A 27975-nucleotide genomic window follows, 5' to 3' on the forward strand; every position below is an offset into this window, starting at 1 on the left:
TACCCAAGGAAAAATAGCTACTCAACAACTCAACATTTATTTTCATAGCTTATTTAAAACCAAGCAAACTGAATGAACTTGTTTTACCGGAATAAAACCAGAAATGTTGGTATCCACAACAAAAAAATGTTTGTTCATTTGCAACTTCAATATACATTTCTTAAGAGGTCAGTGTTACAGTTACTTTGACAAAAAAGAAAAAATCTATCTATCTATCTATCTATCTATCTATCTATCTATCTATCTATCTATCTATCTATCTATCTATCTATCTATCTATCTATCTATCTATCTATCTATCTATCTATCTATCTATCTATCTATCTATCTATCTATCTATCTATCTATCTATCTATCTATCTATCTATCTATCTATCTATCTATCTATCTATCTATCTATCTATCTATCTATCTATCTATCTATCTATCTATCTATCTATCTATCTATCTATCTATCTATCTATCTATCTATCTATCTATCTATCTATCTATCTATCTATCTATCTATCTATCTATCTATCTATCTATCTATCTATCTATCTATCTATCTATCTATCTATCTATCTATCTATCTATCTATCTATCTATCTATCTATCTATCTATCTATCTATCTATCTATCTATCTATCTATCTATCTATCTATCTATCTATCTATCTATCTATCTATCTATCTATCTATCTATCTATCTATCTATCTATGCAAGAGGTCAGCTACAAACAAATTGTATATGTGTTTATAAAGAAATGTTTGCATCGCCACTGAACAATGTTTCCACATACCTCCCTCCATTACATAATACATACCCCTATATACTTCTATTTGTGTCTTTGTCTTTCAAATGATTGAAGCACATCACTTATTTATTGTTATTGTGGTATCACAGAACTATGCAGGTCACAGCATTGATATTTGTATCACTCCTTAGACCAGAGGTTTACCTCATAAGGTTCACTATACATCAAGGAGTCATTGAGGTGATGTGGGTGGCACAAATATGGAGTTCCTCTCGGAAGCCGTGGATCACTAACCTCAGAGGCTGTTCATTAATGACTCTGCTGCCGAGCATAACCCTAGAAGGAGACGACTGGGCCAATCAGGACACGGCACTGAAACTCTGCCAGCCACTCACATGCCCTCTCTGAGCGGACTCAGACAGGCATTACCATCAGCTGTTGCACACATGGCCGAGGCTCAGCGCACATACCAGCAGCATGGTTCACACACACATATACTGTATGCAGTGTTTTCATCTCCTTAACAAGACACCGATGGCACTGACTGCCTTGACTGGGTCATGACAGCGAGCCTTGGAGGTGGCCATGAGAGGTGCGGAACCTCTGCAGACATGTGAGAAATGTGTGCCAATTGAAAGTGGAACGTCACACAGCACCTTTGCCCTGGATCGAAATAACAATAAATCTCCTTTAGAAATATTCCTTTCATATGATGAATTTTCATATGTAAAGCTTTCCACTGTGACATATATATATGCATATTCTTGTAGTCTTCTTTTTGTAGTTCTTCTAGTTCTAGATGTTATCTTTAAAATCCCAAATATGTTCAACACTGATTATGCAATAAAGGATGTAGTCCAAAATCTAAATCTGATAGGTGGTTGCTAATGGAAATAAAATTGATTGAGACCTACCAATAATATTTTATCAAATGAATGACTGTTTTATCCCCTTTTAGCATTATTATATTTAAATATACTGTAATATAATGTTATATTATTTACCTCAAAACAAAACACCCTCTTCTGGTTGGCTTGTTGATTTTTTTTTTTTTCCTAGCAGCACTTATTTGGACTTCTGTGAAATTTCAGACACACCCCCTCCCGTCCCTGAACTGAGCCGGGGTCTTATTTAAGGGGCACATCTCAGCCCCAGTCCTTGTCCCAGTGGAAGCATCCGTCTACAAGTGCACCTTGGTGAGTAAGCTTCATGGCGTCTTTGCAGAGAAAAAAAAATTACCAGATTCTTTTATTATTGTATTTCCATTGATAAGTCAGCTCAGTCAAGTTAAGATGCATGGTTGTGATTTCCCTAAGTAGAATGATGTACTAAAGTCTCGGATCTTTTAATATACTGAATTGCTGTGCTGAAATCGACTCAATAGACATTTTCTGATGGAAAAATACAGTTTACAGAAAGTTTATAGGAAACACAAGTGAGAAAAATAGTGTATCTATATCCAATATAAATATCAGGGCACTTTGTCAAAGAGTTTTCCAAATGTGCATGCTCACTGCACCGGGAATCGGGCTTAATTGGATCACAGCAGTACAACAAAAGTGTCAGTGTGCAGTAACAGATGGATGCTGGCAGACCTGAAATAGCAGGAAATCCAAGTGTCCCTTGTATCACTCTGTTAAGTATTATGGGGGGAGCGGGGGGTGGGGGGGTCGTAGGGCCTAAAATAGACGGCAGGTCTGTTTTGACCCTTTTTGGTGCTACCTCAGCAGCTCTCAGGAACAATCATGGAGATATGATATCAGTTGCTGTACAATAAAGTTCAGACCAAAATAGCTTCCAAGTCCGTGTCTAATTAGCACCCTAAATATAAACACCGCTGGCGAGATCTTTTAAGCCATTCTAAGTGAATAGGGATAGGAATACCGCTGAACTCTTCATGTTATTTATCCACTATACTTCAGACCACTCCAGTAAAGCCTGATCATGTGTGACGACGACGAGACTACCGCCCTTGTGTGCGACAACGGCTCTGGCTTGGTCAAGGCTGGATTTGCCGGAGATGACGCTCCCCGTGCTGTCTTCCCTTCCATCGTCGGAAGGCCCCGCCACCAGGTAGGGTTATCTCAGCACTGCTTATTATTTTATATCACAAATGTGGAAAGTAAATAAGTATCATGCTTTGTTCAACAGGGTGTCATGGTTGGTATGGGTCAGAAGGACAGCTATGTAGGTGATGAGGCCCAGAGCAAGAGAGGTATCTTGACCCTGAAGTACCCCATTGAGCATGGCATCATCACCAACTGGGATGATATGGAGAAGGTGTGTATTGACAGTATTGGGACTAATGACCTTCCACAATATGGACAATTCACAGGCTGGCGTTGCTTCTCAGAGCTATTTTTATGTTTGGTGTTTTTATTTGGAGAACCAGGTTGTTGTTGTTTCAGTCCTGAGAGCAGCTGTTGTGTTTCGTCAATCAGATCTGGCACCACACCTTCTACAATGAGCTGCGTGTGGCCCCTGAGGAGCACCCCACTCTGCTCACTGAGGCCCCCCTGAACCCCAAAGCCAACAGGGAGAAAATGACTCAGGTATTCACTTACTACTCTCCTCCATTAGACAACGGGATACGTTTGGGATAAATTAAGATTAAGATATGCCTTTATTCGTCCCTAAGTCGGGAAATTTGTATTGCACAGCAGCAAGAGTACAGAATCAGTTAAGCAGTACAAAGTACACAATGTAGAAAAATAAACAATATAAACAACCCAAGTATTAACAAAATCAACAGTTTTTCCCAGAGTTATATTCAATACAGTATGTAGATAATATGAAACAAGATGAGATATATGACCAGTCTATACACTGAGATCTTGCTAATGAGTTAATATGAGGCATTATGGAAATACTTCACATAGAACTTAGTATATAAATCCTTAATACCCTGCTGATCTTGTTTTGCAGATCATGTTTGAGACATTCAACGTCCCCGCCATGTATGTGGCCATCCAGGCTGTTCTGTCCCTGTATGCCTCTGGCCGTACCACCGGTTAGTACAATAGTACAATTACATTATGCTATGTTTTCATTTTCCAAGCCAAAGCCAACCGATGCAGTTTAAATACTTCAAAAGGTGCCGCAAGTAGCAAATGTTCACACGTAGCTTGTGTAACTGTTAAGGATTCCCATCTCGTTGTGGCGAACAGGTGTTAGTCCCATTGGAACAAGCTGCGTGCCACCTGATATCAGTCGTATTACAACATTTATGATGTGAGACATATGTGAGACAATACGCAGGCCGTCCATCACTTCCTGCTTAACGCTATTTTTTTGTGATTGTTAAAAGGTATTGTGCTGGATTCCGGTGATGGTGTCACCCACAATGTCCCCATCTATGAGGGTTATGCTCTCCCTCATGCTATCATGCGTCTGGATCTGGCTGGTCGGGACCTGACTGACTATCTGATGAAGATCCTCACCGAGCGTGGCTACTCTTTCGTTACAACTGGTAAGTCCGCTCAATGGAGTTGATTATTCAATGATGCAGAAGTGCAGTTCCATAACTTGAACACTTTGTGCCTTAGCTGAGCGTGAGATTGTGCGTGACATCAAGGAGAAGCTGTGCTATGTGGCTCTTGACTTTGAGAATGAGATGGCCACCGCTGCCTCCTCCTCCTCCCTGGAGAAGAGCTATGAACTGCCCGACGGACAAGTCATCACCATTGGCAACGAGCGTTTCCGTTGCCCAGAGACCCTGTTCCAGCCTTCTTTCATTGGTGAGTTCCCGTCTTTTTAGTGTGTGAGAGCAATGTGAAGTATAAATCTCACCTGTTGCCGATCACAGGTATGGAGTCTGCCGGTATCCATGAGACCGCCTACAACAGCATCATGAAATGTGACATTGACATCCGTAAGGACCTTTATGCCAACAATGTGCTGTCCGGTGGTACCACCATGTACCCTGGTATTGCTGACCGTATGCAGAAGGAGATTACAGCTCTGGCCCCAAGCACCATGAAGATCAAGGTGAAACAACCGCAAGACATTTCATTAGTCACTTAAATCGACAAAGGTACGGAAATTAAAGCTGCTGTTTTTCCATATCGTAGATCATCGCCCCACCTGAGAGGAAGTACTCTGTCTGGATCGGTGGCTCCATCCTGGCCTCCCTGTCCACCTTCCAGCAGATGTGGATCAGTAAGCAGGAATACGATGAGGCCGGCCCCTCCATTGTCCACAGGAAGTGCTTCTAAATACACATGCAACCCATTTTTTTTCTTGGATTTGTATTTCTCCTGTACATATATGTTCTGTTGTAATAAAGCCAAGCCCTTGTGAGAGTACCTCCATGACTTGTTGTCTTGCACTGACAGAAACATTATGGAACAAAACAAATTTGTTTTAAGCTGTCATCAGTTAAGTTTATAGAAAACAATTCTAAAGTGAAATAAACTGTCAAAGAAAGATAAAAAAACATTTAAAAAAACTTTCTGAAAAGAATAAACAGAACAGTTTTGAATAGAAACAATGCAAAATAGACTGTTTTAAACTAGATGATGCAATGTCAGCAGACATTGCTGAAAAAAGCTGAAACAAAACTGAAGCGCTCTGAAAAAGTACATAAATCCAAATTTAGAATAAACACAGGAGCAGTTAGGAAGCTGAAGCTTGACTGAAATTCTGTGGAAATAAGCTAAAACGTAGAATAAGAATAAATGGTAGTTTGAGATTAAACCATAAATTGAACCGACCACCTCAGGGTCAGGAGCCAATCTTACCAGAATTGTGGTATGTTGTCAATGAGATTTTTCCTCACCCTAATTAGGCCAAAAGGGCCTATTCATCCGATGCCATGATTATAGTTTGTGTTCTGTACAGTTATCCCCCTTCCCTTGTAATTAACATTTGACTACAAAAGCACTTTGTGTGCTTGTTAGCACTGGGTATGATGGAGTCTACTCCAGAAGTGACACAAGCTGCGAACTGGTACAACAACATTATGGCGTTGTTTAAAAAAAATATGTCCCAAATTCGGTGTTACCAAGATAACAGAATTTACTGTCTGCTGTATTCAACCATTGCCCATAATTAGTTGGTAATTCCGTCTTTGGGCGAGAGGCCCAGCCAATTACAGGGCACATATAGACAAACAACCATTCACACTCACATTCATACCTATGGACAATTTGGAGTCTCCAATTAACCTAGCATGTTTTTGGAATGTGGGAGGAAACTGGAGTTCCCGGAGAAAACCCACATGTACTTCGGTACGAGGTACATTATTAAAAAAAAAACAAAAAAAAAAAACCTTAAACTGTATTATGGAAAGCAGGAAGTGAACAAATGTAACAGTTACTGATTGTAAAAGTACCAGATGGAGGGGTAGGATTTAATAAGCTTTGCTTCTTCCTACCCGGAGAAAACCCATGCATGCATCCCCAAGTGGAGAATCGAACCCTTTCAATACATTCATTCATTCATTCATTCATTTTCTACCGCTTTTCCTCACAAGGGTCGCGGGGGGTGCTGGAGCCTATGCCAGCTGTCTTTGGGCGTAAGGCGGGGTACACCCTAGACTGGTCGCCAGCCAATCACAGGGCACATATAGACAAACAACCATTCACACTCACATTCATACCTATGGACAATTTGGAGTCTCCAATTAACCTAGCATGTTTTTGGAATGTGGGAGGAAACTGGAGTTCCCGGAGAAAACCCACATGTACTTCGGTACGAGGTACATTATTAAAAAAAAAAACAAAACAAAAAACCTTAAACTGTATTATGGAAAGCAGGAAGTGAACAAATGTAACAGTTACTGATTGTAAAAGTACCAGATGGAGGGGTAGGATTTAATAAGCTTTGCTTCTTCCTACCCGGAGAAAACCCATGCATGCATCCCCAAGTGGAGAATCGAACCCTTTCAATACATAACTATAAAAAATGTTCAGGTTGAAGAAGTAGCAGAGGTACATAATTTAGTGCTCCCCAACCAGGAGGTAATCGAACACACATATTGTGAGTTTAGTTTAGTTATTAAACATGTAATACCAGCCCAGTGCAATAAAAGGCATATCTCTATAATCTAACACACCATAAAATTATGATGACATGTCACTCCTTCACTTCAACATACGCTGATTTTCTCATCCACCCTTTGATAGTATTAAAAAAATAATGTTTATATGTGAACCAACACCTGCTCTTGTGTTCCAGGGAGAACAATAAACGTGGGAAAATGGACTGTGTTCATGATGAGCTGATAAGACATACATTTAAAAGGCTTCTCCGCTGGCCATTGAGGAGATACTCGTAGAAGCGAGACAAGATGCAGACCACTCTGTTGCTTCTCCTACCAGTCCTAGGTCCAACTCTGGCTTGGATAGTAAGTGACTCTGACTAAAACATGCACTTTGACTTCACTCTTAGTATACGTGTATCCTTTTCTTGTTGTTTCTCAGCCAGTGGAGGACTGGGAGTCTGGTAATGTGACATCATCAGTGGGTGATTCGGGTCAGTGTGTTTGTCAAGTGTACTTGCCTGACACCGTCTTCCCTGCTGACCGGATGCAGCGCATGCAAGAAGTTAGCAGGAATCTGATCCAGGAAGTAGAAATTCAAAAGAAAAATGTATGGTTTATATTGAACACATATAAAATGTGGTGGTTAAGATGGAAAAATCTTACATTTGAAATTCAGTAATGGCAAACAAAATAAATGTATCAGAGTGGAGTAAATACCAGAAGTGATGCGGACTGCAACCCAGCATTTATCCCAATATCATTATTCCTGTGTGTCTTTCTTTTCCCTTCTAATCTTCTAGATATCAGCTTCTGAAATTAAGTTGGAGGCCGACTTGGGAGAACTGCAAAAACTGCATGACAGAGTCTCCATACTTGGATCCGATGTTAAGGACTACATCAAACTGGACTTTGAGCTGCTCAGGATTGAGCTCAGAGAGTTTGAGTCTCTGGTGTCTCAACTCAAAGATGCCTTCAATTCCCCCTCACCCATGTTTGACACGCTGTATAGCGAGGTGAAAGGCTATTTTTATTATATATTATTTTATTATAGCTATATATTTTATTGTGGGCGGCGCGGCGGACGAGTGGTTAGCGCGCAGACCTCACAGCTAGGAGACCAGGGTTCAAATCCACCCTCGGCCATCTCTGTGTGGAGTTTGCATGTTCTCCCCGTGCGTGTGTGGGTTTTCTCCGGGTACTCTGGTTTCCTCCCACATTCCAAAAACATGCTAGGTTAATTGGCGACTCCAAATTGTCCATAGGTATGAATGTGAGTGTGAATGGTTGTTTGTCTATATGTGCCCTGTGATTGGCTGGCGACCAGTCCGGGGTCTAACCCGCCTCTCGCCCAAAGATAACTGGGATAGGCTCCGGCACCCCCGCAACCCCCGTGAGGAAAAGCGGTAGAAAATGAATGAATAAATATTTTATTGTATGCTGCTGGTTATACACCATCTGCAATAATGTTCACTCTGGACACATTCATGACACAGCATTCCCCAATCTTTTCACCCTAGATCCGAAACATGACCCTCATTGTGAACCAGCTGGAGTCCTACGACAAGAACAACCTGGAGATGATCCGCATTGAGTTTGCCAAACTACAGAGGAAGCTGGAAGAGTGCCAGGACCAGGAGGTTGTAAAGCCAGATATCGGTAGGACAACTTGTCACATTGCGTCTTAGGTGATAAAAACCAAGAAAAGAAACCCCACTGATTATCTACATATTTTTCCAGGCAACTGCAATCACACAGGAATCATGAGCATCGGCAAGCCCATGGTTGCACATCTTAACTCTCATTTGCAGACAGGCTACACATACGGCGGCTGGGGGAAGGACTCCAAACCTGCTAAAGGCTTTGAGTCAATGTACTTCTACAGTGGATACATTAATTTCGTAACACATCAGTTCTATTTCTTCGCAGACTATAAAGACTTGCTTCTGATGAAGACGTATAGATTTCTCGGAATGTCCACTGCTTATAGAGGCACTGGTAACAATTACATTGTTCGTGGCAACACCGTTTATTATCAGAGATACTCACCCTTTAGTATGGGCAGGTTCAATCTGACCAGCAACAAATATGGTTCAAGGGTGATCCCAGCCAGCGTAGATTTCTCGTATAGTTTCTCGGAAAGACAGAACATGGACTTTGCAGCTGATGAAACTGGGTTATGGGTAATGTATGCCTCTGATGAGAGCAAAGGTAATATAGTCATTGCAAAAGTAGATGAGAAAGACTTTGACATTGAGAATGTGTGGAACACAACGGCGTTCAAACCGAAGACCAGCAACGCGTTCATGGCCTGTGGAGTCATGTACGCCACCAGGCCTGTGGACGGGAACACAGAGGAGATCTACTACGCCTTCGACACAAAGAGTGGTGAGGAGAAACACCTCAATATTCGCTTTCAGAAGTTCCAAGAACATTTTTCCAGCCTGGACTACAACCCCACTGACCAGCTACTCTACATGTACAACAACGGCTACTATGTGGCCTACCGTGTTAAGTTTAACATGGAATGACTTCCTTCTTTAGCATCTGCTGCGTTGTGATTAATGCAATTGATCCTATATTATGTTTACTGTTTATGAATGTTTTTCTCCTTTATTAAAACAAATTGAAGCATTCAAAGGATCTCACTGCTCCTGCTTTTTTGCACATCCTACTATAAAATAAAATGATGGGACATTTAGATATTTTATACAAGCACATGAGCATCAATGTAGTACAATTTTATTATGTGTGTACAAAAGACATTCAAGGGCAATGCACTGTTTGCAGTGACTGCTTATTCAAATACTACTTCTGTAGTACATGGGCGGGCTTGGCCGCCATGTTAGTAAGCAGCATCCCAATACAGTGCACTTTGAAGATGTCCTGACAGACAGATCATATTTCATTGCTTTGGTGTTGTGATGCTTGGTTACCATAGATGCTGTATATTTTACTCACATGAAGCTTGTAAATTGATCCTTCCGTCAAAACAAAAGTGATAGTAGATGCGTTCCCTCTTCACTTTGGGCTCCAGTTGTTTGATCCTCATACTAATACTTCCTAATACTTATGTGCATTTATACCATTACAGTTGAAACAGTTGCCAAATGTGGAAAATGTCCTTTGAACACGCTCAAACGGCTGCATTCTACTTTGCCTTTGCAGCGTTACACCTGATTGGAGAAGGTGAGTTGAAGGATACATCATTTTGTTGTCTTGTGTCATTACAATTAGTAATCATTAGCTCTTAAATATTGTACTGTTTTAAATGTTAGTTACAGTATGAAGTCTTACTTTTATCAGGCCAAATATTTAATTGACTGCACCAAAGTGTGTTATATGACAATTATACAGGGTCAGGCAAAATGATCTGTAGGTTAAATAAAAGGCAAATAAAGTAAAGAAACAAAAAAGTTTTTATTTTTCAAAAGTACATATAATGCCATTTTTTCTGGTTTGTTTCTTTATAATGCCATTGTTTATCATTTCTTTTGCTGCCATGAATTGGACGGGTGAGAATCGCGCTTTCATTGTGAAAACGTTTATCAAAACAAACAAATCTGTAACTGCAACACAACGAGCGTTTGCACTTCAATCTTAAGTACATGATCCCGTACCAGCTCCAAACACCATCAAGTTATGGGTTACCAACTTCAGAGCTACTGGATCTGCATTGAAATGAAAATCAACCGTCCGACCTCGCACCGTCAGAACTGATTTAATTTTTAAAACATAATGAAACAGAATGGCATTATATGTACTTTTACTTTATTTGCCTTTTATTTAACCTACAAATGTTTTAGGTCATTTTGCCTGACCCTGTATTATCAGCTGCCTGTAAGATGATAACATTGACATACAAAGGACACATTTGTATAATATCTAGACAACGTGCTAGGACGAACCAAACAGTATAATTAGACTGAAAATTCTTGATTTTCTGTACAGGTAGCGTTGTCAAAGTGCTCTGTCTGCCAGGTGAGCAGGTCACTCTGCCTTGTGTTCATCACTATGACAACAACCCCTCCTCTCAGATGTCTGTCCAGTGGAGGAGTCCTCACAATGAACTCCTGTGCCACTACATCAAACACAAGGCCTTCCAGAATTGTACATCTGGTTACCACATCAGTAACACCCCCAGCGGCATCATACTCACCATCCGGCAGGTCCAAATGGAAGATTTTGGAACTCACAGATGTTCTGTTAGTAAACCTCATGACTTCTCAGACTACACCATTGAACTTGTCATGGTGACAAGTGAGTCTAACAGGTTTGGATTTAACATTGACCCAGGTATGACACTTAACAGGGCACTTTTTTGTTTTTTACAGGGCCCATCACCACAGCACCACAGAGTGGGTGGAGACACTCAGGTAAGAGTACATTAAGCAAATGTGTAATTTACAACAGAATACTAATGTATCACAAAATGAAGATACTGTTGCAGTATCTAAATAAAATAAATTCGCCATCTTTTTGTCATTATTAAACAGGAAGTTGCCTTAAGGCACAAAGAACATTCGGAATTGGCAACATTACTATCATCTGATCTAAAGGTGTGTTTGTCATTTCAGGTCCAAACTGGAGGCTTGTTCTTTCCGTGACTGTGACGTGGTTTATGTGGCTGTAGCTAAGGAGATTACTGCATGGCTGAGATCTGCATAGTGCATCATTTAACATTATATTAGGCAACAAAGTGTGTGGATTGGGCCGAGTGGATAGCGTGCCGGCCACACAGCTAGGAGACCTGACTTCGATTCCACCCTCGGGTATCTCTATGTGGAGTTTGCATGTTCTCCCTGTGCATGCATGGGTTTTCTCCAGGTACTCCAGTTTCCTCCCACATTCCAAAAACATGCTAGGTTAATTGGCGACTCCAAATTGTCCATAGGTATGAATGTGAGTGTGAATGGTTGTTTGTCTATATGTGCCCTGTGATTGTCCTCCCACAACATTTATGTTACAGTATTTAACAATTTTGATTGACTTGTGACCAGTCCAGGGTCTACCCCGCCTCTCGCAAGAAGACAGCTGGGATAGGCTCCAGCACTACTCCAGCACAAAAACACTTACCTGCCAGAGATTATCATCCAAATATTAAAAATGACAACCAACCGCTCACTTTGTCCAAATACTTTTGAAAATTGGCTTTTTCTGAATGCACAACCTCTGTCACTGTCCAAATACTTCTGGGGACCATGTATATAACATAATGGGAAAATACTGCTAATACTAAGTGGAAATACTGCACCTGTACATTTGGATAACATTATTTGCCAATAATAAATGTGATAAATAAGTAATATTCTATAGCAAAAAATTAAAAAAGCAGAAATTTACAGAAATTACACGGCCATTTCCTGTTATATGTGGTCACACACACACACACACACACACTTAAGTAATCTTTCCGGCCGGGTGGGGGATACATTTTGCACATAAAAGCTCCTAGCTCCATCTGGTGTTACCCACCATGTATGTAGGACTTCCACTATCTGTGAATGCCAAATAAAAAAGGCATAGATTGTCTTTCTATAGTGACATAATCTATTAGTAATATACGAATACTACATTAGTAATATATAGAACCAGATTTGAAGTACAACATTGCTGTCGAAATACAAGTCAATAAAAGGGCAAGTGAGCCAAGGCAATAGCACTGTCCCTTTAAATCAACCAGCATCTGGTGAGAGGGGGGAGGTGAGAGCTGCGCGTGAAATGGTACCCGTAAATGACATCATGCTCAGCCAATCAGAAGCCTGCCCTGTATTGTCTCCTCCTCCTCAGTTCCTCAGTGGAGTATGTTTTATTTGCTTGCTGGCTGGTGCTGATGCTGCTAAGGCACACGGCCTCATCACATCAGGTACGCTGTGTTTAGATGTGCATGTCATTGTTTTTAATGTGGCATACTTGGTGTATTTATTACGTTGCTATATGTAGATGATAGATGATAGGAGTGGAGGTTTTTTTTTTACATACATGATGCTGATTTCCTCTACATTGCTGTGAAGCTAATGCTCAGTACATACAAAACTAGCTAGAGTTTATTTGACTATAATTACATATCCATAATCCAATTAATGTTGATGTTGATATTGCAGATGTGCTGTTTTGCTTAAATTTCTCTTAAAAATGAAGCGCTTAGGGTGATGTTTAAGAGACATGTGTACAGTATAGTATACCATCCTGTCTTCTTTCGCTTCCTGTCTATACATTTGAAGGTTAACTCTTTGTTTCCACCGGTTCAGCCAAGCATGCTCTGTCATAGAGGCCTAAACCGGCACGTCACTGAAGGGGGACGAGGCACACCGAGCCCAGTGACACCAGCCAGAGATGTGTCCTGCTTTTCGTAGTACCGGGAAGAATCGGTGGGTGTCCAAGAAAACAATACCAAATAGTTACTCACATTTTGAATGACTTAAGATTCACTTCCTGTTTCAAGCTTAATGGATCTTGGCTGATCTAAATCCAGTACAATATCGTACCCAAAACAAGGCGAGGATGGCAAAACGAGATTACTTGGTGGAGGCAGCCAAGCAGATCCGCATGGCTCTGGACAGCGAGGTCAACGAGGACTATGAGGCTGCTTTCAGTTATTATAAGAATGGCGTGGACTTACTGCTCAATGGGGTCCAGTGTAAGTACATCGTATGTAGGTGCACAACTAGCATGCAATAGAATGCACATTATTTACATTTGGTATACATAGTCGATTCCCCACTTTTTGTGGGGGTTCCGTACAGGGACGACCAATGAAAGTCTATAAAATGTTTATTTTTGACACATTTGCCATAATTCACTCAATCTAGGCTTCAATATGTTGTTATGCCCTCCAGTCGTGGGGGGCTATTTGATGCCCGTGGGCACCGCATTGGTGACCCCATGCGCTAGAAGCTAGCAGGCTAGCGTAGGTGTTTAATGTAAGGCATATTTACAATAACATATGAACTTATAGACCATTGAAGCTAGTGCTACCATACATCTACAACATCTCAACATCAGTGAAGCATAAAAACATAAACATGTACAAATTGTGGTATTTCGAATATGTGGTACAAGTACGCTGTACATATTTAGTGTAAATTATTGTCAGTTTATGGTGATTGACATGTGTTTTCTGCTGAAAAAGTGACCAAAAAAAAGTTGCATGTATGCGCGTGTTCCGCTGTATTTTGTAATGGTTCAGTTTATTTCAAACTTAAATAACCAACTTACAATAAAAAAACATCACATTAATACTTCCACAATTCAACATGTTCGAAAAGGAGCCAGAAGAAGCAGAATTGTTTTTCGTTAAGTTAACATCTGTGCATTGGATTATAATGTTGACACACTATGTTTGTGCAGTAGAGGACATGTGATAGGAACAAATCAACTAGAATAGATACAGGAAGTCCCAAATTAAAGTTTCCATCAAACATCATCAGCCGTTTCACAGCTGTGAATTATGCACACAACCATACAACATCCACAGGCTGGGGGCTTCTGGAAATCTTACATATAGTAATAATTAATATAAGTCATTCATTCCCAGTCTGAATGGAGTTTGTCTTCTAGTGGACCCAAACAAGGAGCGTCGGGAGGCTGTGAAGAGGAAAACAACCCAGTATTTGAAGAGGGCAGAAGAAATCTTCATAACACATCTACAGCACAACCTGGGGAAGGGCAGTTCGCATTTAGGGGTAAGGACATCAACCTGCTTAGGTATTAAAAATACCTCTTTACTTATGCATGTTGAAACATCCTTTAAAGCAGGGCTACTCATTCAATTGCTCAGAAAGCTAGACTTCATAAATTCACACATTTTTAGTTCATTGAATAAAATCAGGCTGCACGGCAGACGAGGGGTTTGCACGCAGGCCACACACCTAGGAGACCCGAGTTCAATTCCCCCCTCGGCCATCTCTCCCGTGCATGCGTGAGTTTTCTCCGGGTACTCCGGTTTCCTCCCACATTCCAAAAACATGCTAGGTTAATTGTCGACTCCAAATTGTCCATAGGTATGAATGTGAGTGTGAATGGTTGTTTGTCTATATGTGCCCTGTGATTGGCTGGTAACCAGTCCAGGCGGTAGAAAATGAATGAATGAATGAATAAAACCATGAATCAAAAGCCAAACAATGCTAATGTAGGTAAAAAATGACAGGACCACTCTGTCGTTTATAAGGACATGCATACCCTAGCTCAGGGGTCGGCAACCTTTACTATCAAAAGAGCCATTTCACCCCCTTGCTCACTAAAGAAAAATAGACTGGAGCCGCAAAAATCTTATAACATCTTATAAATCTATCTAGATAAAAATATCTTATAAGAAACTTTGAATCTTTTTAAATTTAAACAAGTTTTAACAGCAGAATACAATAAATAGAAGTGCAGTGTTCATGTGTGATGGATGCCAACTCATAGGGTAATGATAGTATCATTTGGTTAAACCTCAATACCTGACGCCTAAAAATGTGCAGCAAATTGCGAATCTCCAAAGATGTTGATTGACTTCCAGATTTGGAGGGAATTGTTTGGGGTATCAAAGTAGTTCAGAGGAGAAAAGCAGAGTTGATGGAGTATAGGGTCTCACAGATTTTTTTCAAAACACACGACAAAGATGTGTATTCTCCCCATTCGGGTGTAAAAAAAAATACATTGCGAAGGGAGCCACAACAAAGAGGTTGAAGAGCTACATGCGGCTTTGGAGCCGTGGGTTGCTGACCCCTGCCCTAGTTGAAGATGAATGATATTTGAAATAATATTGTTGTGTTTAACATTGATCAGGAGGCCTGTTATTTATATGTATTTTTTTTTTAATGACCAGGGCTACAGCAGTCTGAGATTCCGTCCTGTCAGACACTTGAGTTCTCCTGTAGAAGATCTGGAGATGTGTAAGGTGGTGGGCATCAGTGATAAGGTAAATTAATATATGATAATGCTTTTAGTGTGTTTAACTTTATTTTATCAAAAGGTAAACAACATCATGAACAGAAATCTTTTTTTTTTCCATTGCGTAGGTCCTTGTTGTCCAAAGTATGGTGAATAAAGAAACTTTCATTGTAAAGGTGGGTGTTTTTCCGTCAGTTGAAAGTTAAAAAAAATAACAAAACTAATAATGATATCTAAAATTGTATGTTAAGTTTATGTCTGGGGAGGGATTGATTGACACCTCCAGGGCGCCATGGTAGCTTTGGTTCCTTGGAGTTAGTTCCTTAGAGTTAGACTTCGAAAACCCCTGTAATAGAGCATGCTATTTTTTAAGGAAAAATCCTTAAAAGTCATTGAGCAAAGATTATCAGTAATATTCTCTTAAAAACATTCATTCATTCATTTTCTACCGCTTATTCTCACAAGGGTCGCAGGGGGTGCTGAAGCCTATCCCGGCTGTCTTCGCCAGCCAATCACAGGGCACAAAATGGCTCTTTTGATAGTAAAGGTTGCCGACCCCTGAACTAGGGGAAGGCATGTCCTTATAAACGACAGAGTGGTCCTGTCATATTTTACCTACATTAGCATTGTTTGGCTTTTCATTCATGATTTTATTCATTCATTCATTTTCTATCGCCTGGACTGGTGGCCAGCCAATCACAGGGCACATATAGACAAACAACCATTCACACTCACATTCATACCTATGGACAATTTGGAGTCGCCGATTAACCTAGCATGTTTTTGGAATGTGGGAGGAAAGTGGAGTACCCGAAAAAAACCAATGCATGCATGGGGAGAACATGCAAACTCCTAGCTGTGAGGTCTGCACGCTAACCACTCGAACACCGCGCAGCCCCTCTTAAAAACAGCAACATCAAATTAGAAAATGTGTTTTTTTGCAGAGTCTGATGAAGTCCAGCTGGGAGAGCAGAGAGCAGCCAACCATCATCCCTCAAGGGGTTCCCTACATGGTGAAGCTGCTCAGGTATTACGTCAGCGAGGACGCCGTTTACCTCCATCTTGAGCATGTCAAAGGTCAGAAACAAGGGGCGTGTTTAAGTTTGGAGCATTTATAGTTTTGTAAACTTTCTCTTCTGGTTTGTTTTGTCCAAGGTGGGAGGCTTTTCTCCAAACTTCAAATGCTCAGAAAGGAGCGAGCCAAAGAACACCCAGAATGCATCTCTTCCGGCCAGCGCAACATGAAAATGAAGAGCAGCTACACTTCCCCGGCCATCTACTCAGACTACCAGCACAACACCGGCATGGAAAGCACTCCTCGGAAGCTCAGTGATGAGAACCCGGATGTGGACGATCCAAGGACTTGGGATGAGACGCAGCAGCGTCTGGAGAGCTGTGGGACTCACTCCTACATCGAGGAGACGGGTTGCCTGCAGAACTCACGCTCCGCAGCGTCATTTTACACCAAACTGAAGCGTGTGACTCTATTGTCAGGACCAGCAAGAACGCAGGTTAGCACGAGCATCCATCCACCAGCTCCTACTTTGTGCTTGCACGCATCTCAAACTCAGGACAAGCCCGCTCTTCCTCTGTCGTGTGCTCGTGTCAGCCATGCTCTGAATGCCATGTCGGGACTCCAGGACAGTAAAGCTGGAGTAGGACTATTAGAATGCAGCGTGGCGTTTGAAGTGGCTTGGAAAGCCGCTGATCCAGCACTTGGAGGTGAACAAGCAAACCCCTATGCAGTCACAGAGAGCAGCTTCAAGAGCAAACCTCACGCCAATCAGACCTCCATTACAAACACAGAACCTCCAAACAGTGACAGTCGTATGTTGAGCTCGTCTCCCGCTATTTTGCATCTGCCTCTTCATTGTCAAACACAACTCCACGGAATCAACACCGCCTTTCACCAAGCATCCATTTTAAGTGCGGCGGACAAGGTGACACACTTTGAGGCGAAGCAGGCCACCAGCAGTCCCACCTCAGAGGAACGAAATGGAGTGGTGGTCCTCAGGAGCACAGACCAAGCGGTGTTCTCAGATAACAGGGAAGCAACGACCACTTCAGGTTCCTGGCTTTTCTCTGCGAGGAAACAAGAGATGAAGTCCAGCGGGGAAACGGAACCAATTGATGTGAGAGAAGGTGTGGAGGAAGCCTGTGAGATGCTCAGCCCAGGACAGGTGGCCCCACCCTCAGAGGGGTCCTTTTCTAGTTGGTACTCCCCTCGCCCCGTCGGAGCTCAAAAGACGACAGAGGAATCATCAATGAGAACGGAGGGGCAAGCTGAGGACCAGATCATTGAGGTGGATGGATGGTGTCACCTACCTCGTATCCCGGTCAAATCCTCAGATAAGTCCGCCCACCGGGATTACTGGGGGCTCCCAGAATCAGAGGTGCGTGTGTGGGGGGCTCAGATCCTTCTGGCGCTGGAGAGTCTTCATCAGCAGGGCATCATATGTCGGGATCTCAACCCCAGGAACGTGCTGCTTACCAGCAGTGGTGAGTGTCAGACAGAAAATGTTGCAATATGTTTGTTTTGTTGATTTATATTTGTATTTATATTCCACAGGCAAAGTGTGTTTGACATTTTTTGGGCAGTGGAGTGAGGTTCAGTCAGAGATCGACACCAATACCATGGAACAAATGTACTGTGCTCCAGGTAACATTATCAACCTTGTGTGGCCTGCCCTCTTGTGGCCATACGTATTCATTACAAGCAATGATTGTGGTTTAGTGTAGATTAAAAATGGAATATAATCATAAAAACACAGTGAAATGTGGTCTGCCAACAGAAATCGGTGGTGTATCCAGAGTCTCTGAAGCTTGTGATTGGTGGAGTCTTGGAGTTTTGTTGTTTGAACTTCTCACAGGAATGGTAGGAGAAAGACACAATATTATTATAACTTTTTAATATGCGGCCCCGATTGTGTTAGGTATTTATTTAACCCGGTCAGGTTGTTTTCTTGAAATATCTTCGTAATGAAAAAATGTTATCATTTCATATTACAGGTATTCCTCAAAAAACTTGTTTTTAATATCATGCCATTCACATTTTTAACTTATCAATTATACATTTAAAAAAAATTGTTTTTGTATTACTACCCCAACCTTCCATAAGTGGGTCAAAAATGACCCGGTCAGGTTGTTTTCTTGAAATATCTTGGTAATGAAAAAATTGTATAATTTCATATTCCAGGTATTCCTCAAAAAACTAATTTTACTATCATGGTGTTCACATTTTTAACTTATCTTTTATACATTTTAAGAAATTTTTGTTTTTGTGTTACTACCCCAACCTTCCATAAGTGGGTCAAAAATGACCAGGTCAGGTTGTTTTCTTGAAATATCTTTGTAATTAAAAATTGTTATCATTTCATATTCCATGTATTCCTCAAAAACATATTTTTGATATCATGCCGTTCACACAATGGATCACACAATGGATCACACAATGGATCCTCACATTTTCTATTGTTGTACAGGGTCATTTTCTTTTTTCAAAGATGGAAAAAAGTGAAAAATTAAGATGTTTCTAATATGAAATCATTCTTGTGTGGTCTTAAATATAATACTAAATATCATACAAGTGATTATTCCTAACCAAAATGGCAAAATTGGCATAAAAACACATAGATTCTAGTATGGGTCATTTTTGACCCACTTATGGAAGAATGTAGGGTCCAGTCACTCGTGCATGTAAGAGTTAACAGTTTTTTGGGGTCATGGAAAATACGAAACCAATATTAGTTTATTTTGCTTTCAATGTATATCTTTATCATCTACTGTATGTGTGTATATATGGAGGTACACCCCAAATGATGTATGCCATGGTAAAATGAGTGAGTTTGATGTTGTGCCTTCAGCCCCTATGGCAGCTCCACCCAGCAGGAATTACCTCCCACACACAGCTACTCATCCCGGACCACCTGAGCACTGCAGCTGCATCCCTGCTTACTGAGGTGAGCAACACAGCTATCTCTTCTAAAACAGATTACAGTAAACATATTTGGTTGTAAATGTACCACTCTACTTCTACAGTTGCTTCAGTTTGACGCCGGCTATCGCCTGGGGTCCGGAGGTGGAGGTGTGAGTGACATCAAGTGTCATCCCTTCTTTAGTAGTGTCTCCTGGAAAGCCATGAACTGCTAGCTCATCCTGACATGCGTCCATCCTGGGTGCAGCACCAGAGTTTGGTGTCTTTGTGTGCTTCCCAAAGAAAAATGATCACAGTGAGTGATGATGGAACGACCAAGTACCGCCAACATTATCCTAATAGAGATTTACTTAACATATCAGAATATTTTGACTTTTTGATTGATAATTTTGTATATCTATGCTTATTTGATCCTCACTAAGCATGAAAAAAACCTGTAAGACTGACAATCTTTGAGGTCTGAATGAGTATCAGGCAACAAATGACATAATACTGTCATTGTCACACCACCTTTGTACACTTTCTGGAATACTTATTGCCTGAAGACAAACCAAAACAAACATATTTTGGTAGCGTGTGGGTTATTTAGTAATTCCAATAAACTGTAAGGTAAGATGTCAACACTATGCAGAAATATACTAGTAGTTTCCATGCATACAGTATGTAAAACACAGTAACATTTATAGCAATTAAACTGAAATTTGCCACCAAATGTTTTTGTGTTGTTTTACTGATGAAACAGGTAAAGACTCGCAATACACAAATCCAGTAATGTAGATTTTATTGTTTCAAAGTTTTTTTTTCTTAAATAGCATAACATAAAGAGAATTTTCCCACATTGTTTTTATTTCTCATTAAGAGTTCTTAGGTTTGGACATATTTTTCTTGGTTTCAACGCATTCTCGTTGTTTCCCCCCAAATTAAGAAGTGCCACCATGATGTTTAATCTAGAATTGACATCCCACAGTAAGCTGTACATTTTTGTCTGTAGAAAATTACTCATCGTGCACATTTGCTTGAATATACTATATGATCTCAAGACCAGAACCTGGGACAGCCTCAGACAGTACCGAACCCTTTTACCACAGCCAATCTTATATTGCACAACCCAACTCTTTAGCAGAAAACATAATAAAATAAACCCATGTCTTATAGTTTTGAGTAATGTTCAGTAGGTGGGTACAGCCACTGGTTGTGAGAGGGTGGTTTGGTTGGTTGGGCCTGGAGCTGAGGGGGCTCACATGTCGAGGAGTAGCACCCTGGGGTCCTCCACCACACTCTTGATCTTGCGCAGGAAGGTGACAGCCTCTCTTCCATCAACGAGGCGATGATCGTATGTCAGTGCGACGTACATCATTGGACGGATCTCCACCTGCGCAATCATGAAAAAAGTTGAAAGAAAATTTTAATTGGCTGTAGTTCATTTAAGTAGGTCACTGCAATAAAAACAATATTTGTTCAGTTGACAAAAAATTGTATGTTAAACTTATGTGATAAACAGAGTACTGTATGCTCAACTAAGTGCTAATACAATTATTAGCACTTTCTCTGTATGTGGCACTCTCTGGTTTACAATTCCTAATTAAGGCTTCACCCTGTGGCAAGACGTGGTACTGCAGCATCCTTTAACAATCCCAGTAAGGAAATTTTTGTATCATTCCAAAAAATTTTTTAGGTTCTAATAGAAAGTACAGAAGGCACACACCTTCCCAGCCACCGCCACAGGTCTGTCAAAGATGCCATGCATGCCCAAAATAGCAGACTGAGGTGGGTTGATGATGGGAGTGCCGAACATGGACCCAAACACGCCGCCATTGCTGATGGTGAAGGTTCCTCCGTCCATGTCTTCAACGGCCAGCTCATTGTTGCGGGCCTACAAAGACATATACACACAATCACCTCTAAATAACACTAGATGGAGTAATATGCATGTTAAAAATACTAACCTTTTCACCCAGCATGTTGATGGTCTTCTCAATGTCGGCAAAATTCATTTCCTCGACATTCCTGATCACTGGAACGACCAAACCCTTATGGAGAAGTCACATGGATTTGATCAATTTCGCTGAGCATAACACACACACACACACACACAATACACTTGTCATACCTTGGGAGTGGCCACAGCCACACTGATGTCTACATAGTCCCTGTACACAATCTCTTTGGTTGTGTCATCAATTACTGGAAAAGAAAATAGCACAAATAATACATCAGAAAAACAATTTGCTATTAAATATGCATTTTCCTTTTTCATAAATGTAGAAGGGGAAGACCCTCTTAGACTATTACAATGAATTGAAAAAAAGAGTCTTGCAGACCACCGCTGCTTCTCTGTGGTTGTCTAAGTAGGGCAGTCACGAAAAGGTGCAGTGAATACATCTGATGGAAGTAAATGGTGGTTTTGAGGTTTAGCACTGAGAGACACCCACAAGTCAACTTAGACATTACTGTGCAGCACATGTACAGACGGGAGAGTCAAATGCGACCATAGCGTGATGCCTGTCAGTCCTTTGTGGTGAAAACTATACCTGCATTGACAGCAGGTTGGTCAGTCAGAGCATAGGCAGCAGCCTTCACGAATGCAGACATGAAGCCCAACTTGATGTTGTGCTTTTTCAGGAAGGCATCTTTGTAAGTCTTCCTCATCTCTGAGATGTTGCTGCGGACGAAATGGCAGGGAAAGGCAGTGCATTAGAATGACATTTATTAGGTTTGTACACACTTTCAATTCCGCATTTAAGCACTTTACTTACTTTCAAAGAGTATTGTCAATTCACATGTTTCAATGAATACAATTTCACGCTTATTCAACCCTCATTTGCAAATTTTAAATATCAACTTGCAGTAACTTTCAATAAATCTACTCAATAACTACAGTTTTTAATTGGCCATGAATAATTTTGCATGCAACTGCACCAAATATCTTTATTTTAGCTTATTTTATGGCACTATGCAACAAAGCACTAGCAAAACAAGAGTGTATGAAATGATAAGTAGCCATGTCTTTCAAAATGTGCCATTCATCTAAAATAGGCTGCTTAATAAAAATAAAATAAACCACTATAAAGCACATAAAGATACCTTTCCCACATAAACCCAACAGAAGAGGGCCAAATGAAAAAGGAAAAGACCCTGATTACAATTTCAAGCACAAAATCTGAGAATGGAAACATAGGAAGTCAACCTAGCAAGCAGAGAGGTTTCAAACCCAAATGTATTGTAAGTAAACAAAGCCTCATAATTCTGATTCAAATGGAAAACTGATCTGATAATGCATTAACAACAATTTTAACTATTTTACCATTTTGAAATCATTTTTGAAATCAGTTGTAGGTGCAAAGCCGGAGGTTACGTTCAGTTAAAAATGTAATGAACATAGAAAGCTATTCAGATTGTCCAGCTTATCATTTTACCTTTGCTCATTTTTCACTTTTATCTTTCTTTTTAATTGTTTGTTTTCCTGCCTGTAACCCCGTCAAAGCTCTAGGGTTTCTCTTTTAACACAATAACCCCGTCCCAAGACACAGACTCTCTGAGAAAGGAGAGAAGAAGTGATAAAAATCTTCACTTTCTGGAGCCTGTAAATCTTATTGGGCTGTCATAAAAGCCCATATCGGCAGCCCTTCCACTGAGAGCGCAGGTCTCTGCGGGCCCCCGTCAATGCTGCCGCCTCACTCTCTGACCACCTTCTTCGGCTCCAGATGAGCCCTAGACTGGGAAGTCTTCCTCCAGACCGTCAATGTCAATCGAATTAGGATACATGCAAAAGCCTGAATAGCTGAAAGCCGACACCACACATTTGCGGGGGAAAGAAATCCTCAAAGTGTCTTCTTGAACGCAGGGGGCGAGTGTGGACACTAACATCTCCTTTTAAATTAATAAAACACGTTTTAACATTTCTTATCTTTGCTTTAGATGGAATTATGACCAAATATTTACATTCCAGTGTTTCAGGGAGGGATCGCATTTCAAAAAGCTTTTTCTACTGGGCAGATTTCAATCTATAACCATTTACGAAGTATCAGCTGAGCTTACAAACATACACAAGTGCACTTTTGCACTTAGAAAGATGGTTGGAATTCTCCAATATGCAAATACTTGGATTGCAAAAGTAGAAGAGTGCATAAACAATGGTGTAGGTCAACTAATTTTGAGTCACTTACCTCATGTCAATCTCATTGAAGGTAGTCAACATGGCGCAGGTGTTTTGGGCTTCTTTCAGTCTCTGGGCAATTCTCAGTCTCATGCGGTTCATCTTAACCTAAATTGTTGAAGACAGAATGGGGAGTTTTGGTATACAGTTCTTATTCTGTTATTAGCCTTCACAATTACTTTCAGGTGTTGTTTACCCTGCTCTCTGTGCGGGCTGCTTTTGCGCCTCCATCTGCAGGAGCTGCAATTGTAATGGGAGCAGCAGTGGGCTTGATGGCTGAGACTGAACAAGACAGGAGACAGTTAGCGCCACTGGTGTCAATAAAAGAGCTGCTGCCCACAGTGCCAAACAACGATTGAGGTTGAGGTTGACAGCGCAGACGTCAAGGGACAACATTTCACACATAACATGGGCCACTAACCTGGTTTGGTATCCATAGCGTGTGCTGGCACCGGTGGCACAGGGGGCATTGTGGAGGGAATGGGGCCCGCGGTTGATGGAGGAGGTGGGGGAGCAGAAGGTGGTGGAGGAGCTGCAGCAGCCGGGGCTGTGGCCTCAGCTTTTGGTGCTTCCGCAGCTTTAGGAGCCCCAGCTACAAACAAAAAGCGTTAAGTATATAATTTAAAAGTACAATAATGTGGGACATCTAAACTATGAATACCCCTAAAGCCATATAGTGTATTTCAATTAACTGGGGAGGGTGGGTGGAGAATAATACACCCAAAGACCAGCAGACCAGCCATCTTGTTTTACAAATGTGTTCCACAGTACATATACTACAATGCATGTCGCAAAGATGTGATTTTGTGATTGTACAGTACATATGGTAAATTAACGTGACAAAAGCAGAGCGATGGTCTGATTTTTTTTCGAGGAGGCATTTTTGTCATACAAATATTTCAAATGCATACAGTTTTGAGAAGCCAAACTCTTGAAGTAAGTACAACACATTGGTTATTCTGCATTATTCGTTAGTAGTGTCTTGTCGTCCTCTACATATTATATTGCTGTTAAGTTCTATGACAGCTTTTGTTGTTACTCTGCTTGTTCAGTAAAGAGTTACCTTTTTTGTACAGAACTTTGGAGTGGCGCAGCAAAAGCTGTGTTATGTTGCAATCTTGGCAATTTTACGTAGTTTGTGCGACATCGGCTTTCAATAAAGGGAAGATCTTGACACAGATATCACATTCTGATATACTGATAATATTGACAATTTTTACACAAGGTTCAAATGTAAAAAAAAAATGCCTTTACCATTAATCAAAAGGTTCTGTTGTTCTGAAACAAATGTTAGTTGAATTCAGAAATACATACCTCCCTTTCGAAGCTTGAAGAGAGGAGTTCCACCTTCAACTTTCCCTCCATCAGGAACCAAAAGCTCCTCAATAACTCCAGAAGCAGGTGAAGGAACCTGAACAGATGTCTAGCGCAAAAAAAAAAAAAAATTACACTGCCGTACACTTTACAACAGTCATTTATTCAGCTTTGGCCCATGAAAATATATAATGAAATATTGGCAGAAATGTGAGTTATGTATCCACTTTTGTGAGGTTTTGCATTTAGGGTAAATTGAAATGTAACAAACTATCAAATCAATTGTGTCCTTTTAAAGCTTTCATTCGCTACATATCAGTTATGACAAATACTGTGCTTTTACCTTATCAGTTTCTATTTCACACACCACCTCATCCTCCGAGACAGTGTCCCCAACGGCTGTTGAAAGAGACGTTTGTTTCAAGATCAAAATGGCAACTATTATAATGGCAGCTAGTACGTCGTTGAGGATAAAATGAATTACCTTTTTCCCACCTCACATCCCCCTCTGTAACAGACTCTGCAAAGGCAGGGGTCTTGATGGTGACGACTTCATCTCCTGAAGCACAAAGACAATTGGCAATACATTCCTAATTGGTGACATTACGCTGCGCTGTAAGTTGTATGGAGAAAAAAATAAATACATACTGAAGGCAACAGAAGTCCTGAAGTACTGTATTTGGAAGACACTAGCGCGAGGATCAGATTTGCTTTAGAGAAAAAAAAATACATTTATGCCTAAAATGCCACAGACATGAATTTAATTAACAATGTGAATAAATCAAGAGCAAAATCATTGCTTTCAAAGTTTATTTGCTTCTACAGGCAGTGTTTAAAGTCAGTGTGCACCCTTACATAGTGTTCTTGACGGTGACAGGGTAGCTAGTTGATATAGCTGTGGAGGAAAAGGACGAGAAGCTGAAATAATTTTCCTATCCAAAACACTTGACAATCAATGGTGGAATAGTGAAACACATACCTGCTGCAGCACGGCGAGTCAACGCATTATTTCCCTAGACAAACACAAGGCACAGCCAAAAAATAAACAAAATAACAGTGTACATGTGAATAGAAGAAATAGACAACCACATTTAGAAATAATACCAAGAGTGAAAATATTGTGCTTTCCTAAACATTCATTTATTTGTGGCCACAAAATAGAAGCAACGAAGCACTTCATCCTTGCATAGAGGTCCTCTTCCATTTGCAAATAAACAGCACGACATGTAACAGGTAAGTAAACACAACAACAACAATGTACTACCATTCCATGAGGGCAAGAACAACTAAGCACTAACAACAAACACCCAATGTTAACTATTATTTAAGTGTTAAGAGCCTGCAAAGCATGCTGGGTGGTACAGCGGCAACTCCCTTGGTCGCTACAATAAAATGATATATTAGATGAACAATGCATACATTAGTGCTGCAACAAATTGTTGACTGACAAGCGACACAATTGAAAATATTGATCATACAATTACAAATAGTTCATGTTTACACATTTACTCCTTTAGGTAGAGTCTCTATCCAATATTGATGTCGGATATCACGCCGATGTCAGCGGGAAAAAAAAGAACTGATTATATTGGCCTATATCTAATAAAAATTGTGGTTACATTTACAATACTGGGTCAAATGTCTGAATGGACTTATTTACTGCAATGCATGAGGTGTGTCCAAAACTTTGATTGGTACTGTATGTGTATGCAAATGTGACAGGTTATGTAACATTATCTAGTCATCGTTAGAGTTGTCAGTTAGGAATGGAGTAATCACCAGGAATAGGACCCTAGGTGAAAGGTCACATGAAGAGACCCCCCTTCCCCACCTCAAGACAGTCAAACTTGGATTACCTACAATAATTTGAGCAGCAACTGCTTGCAAGTAAGAAGCGGAAATGAAAATCAATTTAGCCTGTTGTATTCAAGGCGCATTCACAAACAAGCATTCGCCCACTTCTAAATATAATGCTTGTTATCATGTGATATATTTGCACCCCCGTTCAGATTTTAAAGCGCACACGTACATTCCACAGGATATATCATTTGGGCGACGCTTTCCTCTCACAACATCCAATTTCACAGCTAACCTAATGAACGCGCTACAAAAAAAACCATCTAAATTAGGTGAGCTAGCTATAGCATACCAGTACTCGTTAGCTAGCTAGGTAGTAATATAAAGTTTATGAATACTTTGATGGCATTGTTGCGTTTAAAGAAAGAACGCCTCGAAGCGACAATAGCAACAACTTGCATTAATATCAATGTTGTGGAATATAGTGCGAGTGCACTCGAGACTTAACAGGCAAAGTGTCATTCTGTCCTTGGCTCACAATGTTACGGCCTGTTCCGTGGCCTATGGTAAGTATGAGCTAATGCTAATGCTAGCGGTGACAGAAGTTCAACCACCGCCCGCAGCCATGGGCAAACACAGCAAGTGATTCCAACCGAGGGCATCAAGTAAACGGTTTTCTTCGTGCTGTTTTGCCTACCTGGCGGATGGCAGACAGGGAGCGACCAATATTCCTGGACAAACACCGGGAATGGGATAACATGGTGGCTGTGTGACAGCAGCCTGACAACCGAAAGGGAGCGGGTCACGGCTACAGGCTGGAATGGCGGAAGTGCCGTGGGACGAACCAAGTGCACTAAACTAATAGGGGGGAGCTTCGCATATGGACTCTTCTGACCCCCAAAACATATCTGGCACTGTAATTCAGTCAACGCATCACTACAAACAAACACAATAGATACATGTAGGTTATGTTAATGCGTGTTGACAAGCCATATTTGGTATTCTATTTGGTATAATAACACCGCCCTCCTTTTCCTCAAAATGCACAGTTGATTTTGGTCAACTATATGATTGTGCCATTCATAAGGTATACAGATAACAATACGTTGGACACAAATAACCTAAAGGAAAGTTCAGGCTATAAATATCTTCACATTTTCACATATTCACATTTTTTGCAT

At 40.8% G+C, this 27975-nt stretch overlaps 4 protein-coding genes across 4 annotated transcripts; 3 read left to right on the forward strand and 1 right to left on the reverse strand.

Moving 5' to 3' along the window:
• The first annotated feature begins 1825 nt into the window (after positions 1-1825).
• LOC131140122 (actin, alpha cardiac muscle) lies at positions 1826-5040 on the forward strand. Its single transcript, XM_058090270.1, has 9 exons — positions 1826-1932; positions 2659-2809; positions 2888-3016; positions 3178-3288; positions 3662-3746; positions 4044-4205; positions 4282-4473; positions 4542-4723; positions 4807-5040. The coding sequence occupies exons 2-9, from the start codon at positions 2681-2683 to the stop codon at positions 4948-4950; spliced, it is 1134 nt and encodes a 377-aa protein (XP_057946253.1). The 5' UTR covers positions 1826-1932; positions 2659-2680; the 3' UTR covers positions 4951-5040.
• Positions 5041-7025: 1985 nt separating this feature from the next.
• Positions 7026-9247, forward strand: olfm4.2 (olfactomedin 4, tandem duplicate 2). Its single transcript, XM_058091036.1, has 5 exons — positions 7026-7082; positions 7159-7326; positions 7520-7732; positions 8237-8375; positions 8457-9247. Exons 1-5 carry the CDS (start codon positions 7026-7028, stop codon positions 9245-9247), a joined length of 1368 nt encoding a protein of 455 aa, XP_057947019.1.
• Positions 9248-12511: 3264 nt separating this feature from the next.
• On the forward strand, positions 12512-20227 carry rps6kl1 (ribosomal protein S6 kinase-like 1). Its single transcript, XM_058091238.1, has 12 exons — positions 12512-12582; positions 12968-13087; positions 13162-13356; positions 14277-14401; positions 15529-15621; positions 15722-15769; positions 16538-16670; positions 16749-18092; positions 18163-18252; positions 18386-18468; positions 19457-19552; positions 19632-20227. The coding sequence occupies exons 3-12, from the start codon at positions 13221-13223 to the stop codon at positions 19740-19742; spliced, it is 2259 nt and encodes a 752-aa protein (XP_057947221.1). The 5' UTR covers positions 12512-12582; positions 12968-13087; positions 13162-13220; the 3' UTR covers positions 19743-20227.
• Positions 20228-20291: 64 nt separating this feature from the next.
• On the reverse strand, positions 20292-27624 carry dlst (dihydrolipoamide S-succinyltransferase). The gene is made up of 15 exons (XM_058091239.1): positions 27492-27624; positions 25977-26010; positions 25853-25892; positions 25646-25707; positions 25482-25556; positions 25341-25396; positions 24998-25106; positions 24105-24275; positions 23880-23965; positions 23694-23791; positions 22059-22189; positions 21638-21711; positions 21474-21557; positions 21233-21400; positions 20292-20899 (listed from the first exon to the last, which is right to left on the reverse strand). The coding sequence occupies exons 1-15, from the start codon at positions 27552-27554 to the stop codon at positions 20765-20767; spliced, it is 1386 nt and encodes a 461-aa protein (XP_057947222.1). The 5' UTR covers positions 27555-27624; the 3' UTR covers positions 20292-20764.
• Positions 27625-27975: the final 351 nt, after the last annotated feature.

Source organism: Doryrhamphus excisus, chromosome 13 (genome assembly GCF_030265055.1).
Source record: "Doryrhamphus excisus isolate RoL2022-K1 chromosome 13, RoL_Dexc_1.0, whole genome shotgun sequence".
NCBI classification, from domain to species: domain Eukaryota; kingdom Metazoa; phylum Chordata; class Actinopteri; order Syngnathiformes; family Syngnathidae; genus Doryrhamphus; species Doryrhamphus excisus.

Excerpts from the sequence above, each read along its gene's own strand:
- rps6kl1 (XM_058091238.1), top strand. The coding sequence starts at position 13,221 with ATGGCAAAACGAGATTACTTGGTGGAGGCAGCCAAGCAGATCCGCATG. Across the intron at positions 13,357-14,276 it reads ACTGCTCAATGGGGTCCAGT|TGGACCCAAACAAGGAGCGT; the intron begins GTAAGTACATCG and ends TTTGTCTTCTAG. Across the intron at positions 16,671-16,748 it reads CCATCTTGAGCATGTCAAAG|GTGGGAGGCTTTTCTCCAAA; the intron begins GTCAGAAACAAG and ends GTTTTGTCCAAG.
- dlst (XM_058091239.1), bottom strand. The coding sequence starts at position 27,554 with ATGTTATCCCATTCCCGGTGTTTGTCCAGGAATATTGGTCGCTCCCTG. Across the intron at positions 21,558-21,637 it reads TGGCTGTGGCCACTCCCAAG|GGTTTGGTCGTTCCAGTGAT; the intron begins GTATGACAAGTG and ends CTTCTCCATAAG. Across the intron at positions 21,401-21,473 it reads TCAACATGCTGGGTGAAAAG|GCCCGCAACAATGAGCTGGC; the intron begins GTTAGTATTTTT and ends ATGTCTTTGTAG.
- olfm4.2 (XM_058091036.1), top strand. The coding sequence starts at position 7,026 with ATGCAGACCACTCTGTTGCTTCTCCTACCAGTCCTAGGTCCAACTCTG. Across the intron at positions 7,733-8,236 it reads TTGACACGCTGTATAGCGAG|ATCCGAAACATGACCCTCAT; the intron begins GTGAAAGGCTAT and ends TTTTCACCCTAG. Across the intron at positions 8,376-8,456 it reads GGTTGTAAAGCCAGATATCG|GCAACTGCAATCACACAGGA; the intron begins GTAGGACAACTT and ends ATATTTTTCCAG.
- LOC131140122 (XM_058090270.1), top strand. The coding sequence starts at position 2,681 with ATGTGTGACGACGACGAGACTACCGCCCTTGTGTGCGACAACGGCTCT. Across the intron at positions 2,810-2,887 it reads TCGGAAGGCCCCGCCACCAG|GGTGTCATGGTTGGTATGGG; the intron begins GTAGGGTTATCT and ends TTTGTTCAACAG. Across the intron at positions 4,474-4,541 it reads GTTCCAGCCTTCTTTCATTG|GTATGGAGTCTGCCGGTATC; the intron begins GTGAGTTCCCGT and ends TGCCGATCACAG.